The sequence below is a fragment of the Dermatophagoides farinae genome, chromosome 3, assembly GCF_024713945.1.
Source record: "Dermatophagoides farinae isolate YC_2012a chromosome 3, ASM2471394v1, whole genome shotgun sequence".
Taxonomy (NCBI): domain Eukaryota; kingdom Metazoa; phylum Arthropoda; class Arachnida; order Sarcoptiformes; family Pyroglyphidae; genus Dermatophagoides; species Dermatophagoides farinae.
The window spans coordinates 1,647,611-1,657,813 of NC_134679.1; the positions used below are offsets into that span (position 1 = coordinate 1,647,611).

A 10,203-nucleotide genomic window follows, 5' to 3' on the forward strand; every position below is an offset into this window, starting at 1 on the left:
AGAAATTTTTGAACATGAGTTTAGGCCACACCTTTCAGGATACTTTAACACAGGTATGGATACTCAATTTATGGGTTGGGCTTAGTGTATCCATTGGCTCAAGCGTGCATGTGTGTGTTGACACGTTTTTAGCACTTCCAGCTAGCTTCAAAGTTTCCTGTTCGTTCTTTTCGCCTTGTGTACTGTGTTGTTTTGTTGGAATTTTCATTGTTTTTCATCAAATTCTTCAAGAATAATGTCCGGAAAACGTAAAGGAAAGGCAAAGGAGGAAACTCCAAATGTTCAATTGGGTCCACAAGCATTGGATGGTGAAAATATATTCGGCGTGGCACATATTTATGCTTCATTCAATGATACTTTTGTTCATGTGACCGATTTATCGGGAAGGTAAGTTTTTTTCGAAAATTTTTGATTCTTAATTCTTAAAATTATTTATTTGAAATTTAATTAGTGAAACATTTGCACGTGTTACTGGTGGTATGAAAGTAAAAGCTGATCGTGATGAATCCAGTGCATATGCCGCTATGTTAGCCGCACAAGATGTTGCCGAAAAATGTCGATCATTAGGCATTAATGCTTTGCATGTAAAACTTCGTGCCACTGGTGGTACAAAGACCAAAACACCGGGACCTGGTGCTCAAAGTGCTTTACGTGCTTTAGCTCGTTCTGGTATGAAAATTGGACGTATTGAAGATGTAACACCAATTCCACATGGTGGTACACGAAGGAAAGGTGGTCGCCGTGGTAGAAGATTGTAAAACATTCATATTTTTTTTCGCCTATTCACCAAACGAAAAATTGTATTTTCTAAAATTTCAATGAAAATAAAAATTTCAACCGAAAAAAGATTTTGGTGACATTCAACGGACTAATTTTTTTTTTATTCAAATTTTCAAATACAAGTAATATGAATACAATTACAATAAATAAATGGCATGGTGTGTGTGTATTGTGTATGTGATCATCGTCAAATAATATCATCATGGATCATTGTTGGAAATAAGTATTGAAAAATGATGGATGAAAATGATGGGCAAATTGATTATTTGGATTTCTTCGTGCCATTATTAGAAATATTGTTGCACATGCAAAACAAACAAGTACAATGGAAATGAATGCTGAAATTAAACTAATTGTAGTTATGCAGACTATGTTCGATGATGATGATGATGATGAAGATTGATCAATAATCATTGATGGATCATTATTGTTGGTTATATTATTGATTAATGGCATTTTTTCTACATTCGATATATCTAATGGAAATGATAAATCACGTGGTGAAACTACTTGTATTGCTTTGTTAAGGCCAATTTCTTTTTCTTTATCATCATCATCATTGGCACTGGTTGGTCGTAATGTTCCAGAGATGAGCATTTCATGTATATCACGACGTTTACGTTTCTTTTCACCATCTTCATTATAAAGATTAATTATTTCAGTATTTGATTGTTTTGTACATTGTTCTGGACATTGGAAACGACAAATCTGTATGGTACATTGAAAATGTACTTCCATTGAATCAGGAAATTTGAATGCCTGAAAATGTGTATAGGCAAGAACGCTTGCACTGGATCCAAAATTTTTAATTTTAGTAAATTTTGTCATCAATTTTGGCCGAACAATGCAACCATTTCCATCGACCAATTCGATTGGTGAACGTTTACCATCGTGTGCAATACAATTACGTACTAACATATCGAATTTACTTTCCTCATCTTTGATGGCCAATACCATGGTCATTGTTTGACCAATTTTAACGATGCCTGCAACTTCACTAGCCCATGGTCCTTTACCAACTTGAATCTGCATCCAACAGCCAACATTATCACCGGCAAAATCTGCACGAACCACATCAAGCATATCGACAGGAAACGGACGAAATGTAACCGCTTTTTCATATTGATCATGCCATGTACATCGTAATCGTCGTGCTTGATCCCATGCTTCTTGTACTTGTGGATCATATTGTATAATGATTGTGTTTTCGAAAAATAATCCATTATCAATGCCCAGATCTTCATTGTAAAATGTTCCCTGTGCATTGCCAGTAGTACCACATGAATTGATCGATATATCAAAGAATAATTTTTTCACTCCACTATTAGGCATTAGATATATACAATTTCTATAGGTATAATGGCCTTTACTAAATATTACGCCATGAAATGGTTTATCGAAATGTATTGATACTTTCATAGCATTTCTATCGCATTTGACATCCAAAAATGTAATCTTTGGTTGATCAATGTTCGACGATGGCCATTGTTCAGAATTTTCTCCTGCTGAACAAAAAAAATAAGTAAAAAATAAAAAAAAACGAAAATAGGCGTGAGCAGAAAAAAATAACCAAAAAAAAAAAAAAAAAAATCAAACAATAAAAAAAAGCAAACAATCAAACTGATCGATTCGATCTAGTTAAGCTTGTTGGTTGTTGATTGTGACCTGATTATCCTTGTTCATCATCATCATCATCATCATTGATGACTTACTTGATGAATCGCTTTGTAGATCAAATTCAAGATTATTTTCAACAGCAATATTTGGCTTAAAATTTGGTGGTGGTGGTTGAAATACAGCATGTGGTGGTGGTTGTTTCGATACCGTTGATGGTAATTGTGATGGTTGTTGTTGTGTTTGTTGTTGATAATGGACGTGTTGATCAGGTCGATTTGTGAAAAATTGTTGCGATGTCGGTCGTGGTTGTTGTTGTTGTATGTTCATGGTTGATTGATAAGATGTTGGTGATATTCTTGTCATACCATTCCTTAGTAATAAAAAATTCATTTCTTTTCCGGTCAACTGTTTATTGGTGGATTTAATGATGATGATGATGATGATGAAAAAAAAATTCGAACCGAAACAAAAAGAGGGTTAAGGTCGTAAAAAAATTATTCATTCATTCATTCATTTCTATTTCAACTTACAGGTAGATATGGATTCGAACCAAAATCTCGAACCTGTCTCCGAGGCAATGATGATATTGGAGTTGATGTTTGCCGTCCATTATGATGATGATGATTATGATTGTGTTTATTATTATTCGTAATGATATGATTGTGATCGATAACGGTTGCGTCAACAATTATAACCTTTAAATGATGGAGATAATCATAAAAAATAAAATCAAAAAAACGATGAAATTGCGGAAAAAAGAATTTTTCAACAAAAATTATTATGGTTGATAGAAATAAAACAAATAGATAAAAAAAAACAATGGCAAGTGATTTATGGAAAATGAAAAAAAGGAACGAGAACTGACCCTCTTTCGTTGTTGTTGTTGTTTTTCTCATAAAAACACATCGAGTGGGATTGAGTAAAAAATAAATTTTCAAATCCCGGAAAATATTTTTTTTTCGCACCCAATTTGAATTATATTGAATGTAGGGGTTACAAATGATTGGATGACATTTTGTGATCCACATATATAGATCATCATTTTTGATGGTTTGTTTTTGTTTCATCAAAAACCAATCTTTTTCAACATTGGATTTTAAATTTGAATTGAAATGAAATGACAATATAAAACCTATATTACCATATCATTCAACAAACAAACAAAAAAATCCAACCACAACAACAACAACAACAAATCGGTCACACAATCAATTGTAATACATGTATTAAATCGCCCAATCATCAAACAAAAACAAATCAAAAAAAAAAAAAAAAAAAACAAACCGAACCCATCATGATCATTTTCGAATTTTTTCGAATTGATAATTATGATGATGAATGGTTGCAACAAATTGATGTTGATAACCTGAGAATTTGATGATTGTTTTTTTTTATTCATCATCATCATCATCATCATGATCAAAATGTCAATGTGTCAGTATGCTAGATCATTATCCATTTATCCAGCGTAATATATAAACCATTGTCTTTCATATAGAAAATTTATTGGTGACAATTTCAATTGACAAAATTTTTGTTGTTGTTTTCGTTGTCGTTGTTGTTGTTGTTGTTGTTGTTGTTGTTGTCAACATTTTCATGTCTTCAACAATGACAATGAATAATGAACAATGTTCCTGTTTTTTTTTTTTTATTCTTTGTCCACTATAGTCAATTACAATTTTTTTTCCATTTCACAAACACATTGTTATTATTAGCATCATCATGGATGTCAGATTCCTTAATTGATAAAAAAAACTTGTGAATTTTTTTTCATGGCTCTCTCTCTCATTCCCCCATTTTATAAACTTTGACATCAATTTTTTTTTCTAGTGATGATGAAATCATGATAGAAAAAAATGTATTTAAAAAAAACACATGTGTATGATTTATTTTGTGATCGTGATATGTGATCGATTCGTGTGACAAAAAAAAAATATGATGATGATGGTGACTATTACAACTGGATGATAAAAAAAATAGGGTTTCTTTTCATCATCATCATCATATTATTATTTTCAATTTCAGTCACACATTGATCGTCATTTGACACATTTACTTTTTTTTCCATTTCCACTATTATACATACATATGATGATGAGATTAGCTTATTTCACGAATGATCTAAATCTAGTCTGGTGCACTATTATTAATTTCAAGTTTACTTTTCTCAACCTCAAAAAAAAAAAAATAGAAAATCTTTGTCATAGATGATGGATGAGAAACACTGTTCACGAATCAACAACATGCATCATATATTTACCGTTTATCTTTTCTAATGTCCATCTTTAATTTAATTATTCTAGGTCATTTTTGGTATTTACCTACTACTACTAACTACTGAAAGATATGTAAAAATACAAGCAAACAAACAAAGTAAAATATTACGCCCAAAAAAAAAAAAAAAATACTGACAACGAATGATTATGATTTTTTTTTGTCCAGTGGACATTGTGTGTTATTATTGTTGTTGGTTATAAATAATGCGGTCAAGTCCACTACTCTCTCGCTCTCTCTCTCTCTCTCTCTCTTCATACTTTTTTCCATAAGTAACATCATTTGCCAAAAAAAAACGTTTAATTTTTATTTTTTTTTCCTTTTTCCATATTCATTCTGTTGGTGCTGTTGTTGTTGTTGTTGTTGTTGTTGTTGTTTCAATGAATTTAAATAAAGAAAATGAAATTCTACTTTTTACTACTACTGCTACTACTACTACTACGATATTGTCTAATCATTTTCATTATGATGATGATGATGATGATATTTTTGGAAAAAAATTTATCATTCATGAACATTATAATAACAACAACAACAACAACAAAATGAATGCCAGAATGAATGAATGAAAACGATGTCAATGATGAACAATGTCATGGATGGTAATAATTACATTTAATGATAATAATGGCTTATATAATGAGGTTTGAACTTGACGTTTTTTCTTTCTTTCTTTTTGCTTCTCATTAATTTGTTTTGTTTTTGTTTCTCAACCAAAAAAAAAAAAAACAAAAAACAAACCGAACCAAACCCGAAAACTTTCATTAACCCGATTATATCATCATCATCATCATCGTTTATTTTAGTCAGACAAATTGATTGACAATTTCAAAAGTAAAAAAAAAAAACAAATAGTGAATGAAAAATGAACAATTTTGTATAATCATTCAACAATTGATGATGATAATGGTCATCATCATTTGTTTGTTTGTTTGTCTTTAAAAGTTTAATTTATTTATACTATAGCCAATAATATGCAAATATCCGATTTGACATAGTTTTTTTTCCAATTTATCTACTCACTACTGAATTTAGTAAAAAAAAAAAAAAAAAATACCACTGTTGATTGTTTATTCAAGATGATCTTATTTCATCTAAAAAATTTTCTAACCAATTTTCTTCTCTAATTTGTCATTTTGATGACCACTGGGAATAAAACAATGAAAATTTCAACACGTTCCACATACACACAGAGAGAGAGAGAGAAAGAAATAATTTATCGATATATTTATGTTTAACCATTGTTTTTTCATTTCATTTCAATTTGACATTCAATTCACGTTTGAAGAAATTTTTTTTATCCTACTACCACCACCACCACGACAAAGATAAAAATCTTTGAACTAGAACGAAATATAGTGGTGAATAAGATAAAAAAAATAAAATAATCTGATGATCATGATTCTATTAGTGTGTGTGATAATTTTTTTTTCTTTTTTTTTGGGTGAAACAAATAAAAAAAATTACTACGTCAACATATAAATTGACTTTACACTTGATTCAATTATATAACAATTTCTTCTATATATATATTTACAGGATACACTTACAGATAATAATGAAAGAAACATAGACGCCAATAATAATGATGATGATACAATCGTAGTTGTTGTTGTTGTTGTTGTTGTTTTTGTTGTGGCACAATTCATTTTTTTCATTTCGATCTGATTCTTTTTTATTGATTGATGGATTTTAACATTGAATGAATTTTTTTTTTGTTTTGCTGTCGAAAATCACACAATTGTAGTGTGTAACAAGTGAAGATTCAATTGATTCGAAGAAAACCAGAAGAAAAAAAAACAAGTAGAAAATTTGAAAACACACACACACACACAGAGTTTCTATATCTCTTGAAATTTGAAATCAAAATGATGATGATGATGATGATGATGATCAATCAACAATGATGAATATTTTTTAAAAATCAAATGTCACATGGAGATTATGGAAAAAACTGCGAAAATAAAAATGATGAAGATGATAATGATGATGAGAAATGTGTGAAGAATAGGAAAGAGAGAAAAAAAAATGATGAATAAATAACGACGAAAGTGATGTAAACAAAACAAAAAAAAGTTGTCAGAATTTATTTCATCGAAGTAAAAAAAAAATCTCTTTCTAAACATTATCATTGAAAGTCGTGGTCAAGTTGGTTGGTTTCTCATCTTTGTCGTTGTTTGTCGGGCACGTTGATTTTGTCGTTGTTGTCCGAAATACTAAATGTGGACAATAATGATGATGATAATAATAGAAAACTTCAGTCAAATACATCAGGTAACAAAAAAAAATAGGAAGGAAAGAATGATGATTGTGAACACACAAAAAAAACAAGAAAAACTCAAACATACACACACACAAATAAAGTGAAATAGAGAAAAAGAACGAATGATGAAAATTTAGGTGAAGGTAACCCAATACCGTTTGTTATTTTTTTCTGGCTTCATTCAATCTATGTCTCTGTGTCAGAAGGTAAAAAAAAGAGATTTTTATATTCTGATCTAAGAGACAACATCAACAACAATGATAAAGTTGAATTCATCGGATATGAAAAAAAGAAGCCAAAGAGAGAGAGAGAGAACATCAAGATCAAACAAAAGAACTGTGTTCTTTTTCTGTGTGTGTGTATAAATATGATATACACCTGTTGGTTGTATACAAAGATTCTGTGAATCTACTGTTCATCAAATACTTTGAAACCTATTTATGGAAACATTATCATCATCAACGACAACAATAATGATGATGAACATCTATATTTTTGTCGATAAAAAAATTTACTAATTGCTCCATATATGGCGTGTTTCAATAATGATAATTGTTAAATCAATTTCATAATAATTATCTTATAATCATCATTATGATGATTATCGAATTGATTGTTTTATATTTATTGTTTTGATAAGAAATAAACTTGATTTTTAGAACAAAAAGAGACAAAAAATCCTAAAAAATTTTCCGTTACAAAAAAAAAGAAAATGATCGATTCATTTTGTGATGAATCTGCATACAAATAGATATCTTCATCAATATATTTGAACACAAAACATTTGAAATATTTTTTTTTTTTTGCTGTATATGAAAAAAAGTCTTGTTTGTTTTGAATAAAAAACAATAAACAATAGAACGGTATGGTAGAATGGTAAATGGATAAAGGTCTAAATCATCATCATCATCGTCGTCGTCGTCATTTTTTTTTCTTATTCGAATATAATGATGATACACAAAACAATAAAAAAAACAAACAGATATACGAGAAAGATCATCTTTGAATCGACCTTTACTCAAAAAGAAAAAAAAAACCTAACCATTCACATCATGTGAATGGTTATATATATGTCAAATCATCATCACTTTAACAATGGAAAAAAAACATATATCGTTATGAATATAGAAAAACAACAATACTGTCCACAGTAGTTTAATCATTAAAAAAAATATTTTCATATTTAAATGGACTAAATATCCAAATGAAGTAGTGGTCGGTTTTTTTGTCTGTTGATTATCCACATAAACATAAACCACATCATAAGCGATTCAAAGAAAGAAAGGAAAAAAGACAAACAAGTATATTGGTGGATATTTACATGAATCATTTACATTTACCTGGATACTTTTTAGGTATATTTTTAAACATTTCGTTTTTTTTTGTTGTTGTTCTTCTTTTCAAAGATTAACCTTTAAAGACATTTATTTTTTTCAGGATTAAAATGATTACGATGATGATGATCTTAAAAGTTTTTTTTTTCTTTTCGGTCTCTTTTTTTTCTTGCCCACTGTTTATGGAAATGAAAATTAGCAAGACACGAATTTTTTAGTAGGCGTCGATTTAAAATTCTCATTGTTTTATGAAACACATTTTCCATGATATATATGATTAGATAATAATCGATGTGTGTGTGTGTGTATACTCATGGATTGTGTAAATTGATTCAATTGTTTCTTTCTCATCATATCATATTATTGGTCATATCAATTTGCATTATAAACACATGAAATGGACAAACATAGCAGCCATCAATCATTGTGGATTTGTTTTTTTTTCGGAATATTTGTTGTTTACTTTTTTTTCTTTTTCTTTTATTGATTTTCATAATTGAATCTATTTAAAGGTATATTTTTATAGCCATCATCATTTATATTACAATACAAGTATCATCAAATACAATAAGCAACACAGACACATAATGAACAACATAAGATTGAATAATATTTTGGTCAATTTGATTTTTTGTTATTATATTGTTATGAGAGAAAAAGTGTAATATTATTATTTTTAGAAGAAACAAAACAAAAAAATCTACATGAGCTAATTTGATTATTATGCACTTTGTTATGTATGTTATTTATCCATAGAAAATCAAAAGTTTCAATTCAATTCATTTGTTTGATGAACAACCATTTGTTGATGATAATATAACCGGATCTATTCCGAATTGTTTCAATTGTACAACATAATTGAATAAATAATCATAACATTCGGCCATTGTTTTTGCCTGTTTCCATGTACTACCCCAAATGTAAACACCATGACGACGTACAAGTACAGCATTTGTATCCGGATATTTAACCATAACCATTTCCAATTGATTAGTTAAATCACGTTCAAATGGTGTATTATCAATAATCGGTACGATTAATGTTTGATCATAACGATAATTTTCATTGGTTGTACCACGTTTTATACCTTTAATCATTTCTTGATGGCTAACACAAAATTCATTACCATCCGTTATGATTGTAGCTAAAACGGCCGATATTGAATGGCTATGTATGACGGCACCAGCATTACGTTGTTTATATGCAGCCAAAAATAATGGTGTACATTCACTTTGTTTTAAACATAATTCATTTGGTGGTAAATTTTTGACATTACCATCGATATCCAATACGAATAAATGTTCTGGTTTGATGCATTCTTTTTGTACGCCCGATGGTGCAATGTAAATATCATCATTCATGCGAATCGACATACCACCACCGGTACCGGTTACCCAACCAAGTTGATACATTTGTCTACAAAGTTTTGGTATCAATTTTCTTGGATGTTCATCATCATCATCATCATTGACAATAATAACATTAATATCATCATCATTGTTATTGTTTTGTTGTTGGTCATTTACCATAGTAGTATTAGTAGTAGTAGACATTTTTTTTTTATTTTGTCACCTTTTGTTTGATGCAAAGAGGAAAAAAAACAACAAAAGAAAATAAACAATTCTGTTGTTGTGTTAAATCAACAAGTATATCTTTCAATGAATTGAATGGAAGAATTTTATGAGAGAAAAAAAAAATTACGTTACACGTTTTTTTTCCTCCGTGGTAAATGGTAAACACAGAAGCAAAAAAAAAAAAAAAAAAAAAAAAAAAATAGTGGTAAAACCAAATGAAAAATGTGTTGATATCATCATCATCATCTTATCATCAACAATTTTTTTTTCTAATCAATTTCGATGAAACAACAAAAAAATTGCCATTTTAAAAGTTCAAAAAAAAAAAAAATTGTTTTGCAATAAAAAATCAATCAATCAA

The 10,203-nt window shown here is 29.2% G+C and overlaps 3 protein-coding genes across 4 annotated transcripts; 1 reads left to right on the forward strand and 2 right to left on the reverse strand.

The window, feature by feature from the left end:
• The first annotated feature begins 112 nt into the window (after window positions 1–112).
• On the forward strand, window positions 113–864 carry LOC124498592 (small ribosomal subunit protein uS11). The gene is made up of 2 exons (XM_047062375.2): window positions 113–387; window positions 452–864. The coding sequence occupies exons 1-2, from the start codon at window positions 236–238 to the stop codon at window positions 756–758; spliced, it is 459 nt and encodes a 152-aa protein (XP_046918331.1). The 5' UTR covers window positions 113–235; the 3' UTR covers window positions 759–864.
• On the reverse strand, window positions 849–6,945 carry LOC124498589 (uncharacterized). Of its 2 annotated transcripts, none has more exons than XM_047062366.2 (4): window positions 6,222–6,945; window positions 2,928–3,092; window positions 2,493–2,802; window positions 849–2,282 (listed from the first exon to the last, which is right to left on the reverse strand). In XM_047062366.2, the coding sequence occupies exons 1-4, from the start codon at window positions 6,327–6,329 to the stop codon at window positions 988–990; spliced, it is 1,878 nt and encodes a 625-aa protein (XP_046918322.2). In that variant the 5' UTR covers window positions 6,330–6,945; the 3' UTR covers window positions 849–987. The 2 variants fall into 2 exon arrangements, with proteins under 2 accessions (XP_046918322.2, XP_046918321.2); XM_047062365.2 differs by having other exon boundaries at window positions 849–2,285; window positions 6,222–6,632.
• Window positions 6,946–8,880: 1,935 nt separating this feature from the next.
• Window positions 8,881–10,007, reverse strand: LOC124498569 (putative methylthioribulose-1-phosphate dehydratase). Its single transcript, XM_047062339.2, has one exon. It carries the CDS (start codon window positions 9,819–9,821, stop codon window positions 9,048–9,050), a length of 774 nt encoding a protein of 257 aa, XP_046918295.2. The 5' UTR covers window positions 9,822–10,007; the 3' UTR covers window positions 8,881–9,047.
• Between the last annotated feature and the right edge of the window lie 196 nt (window positions 10,008–10,203).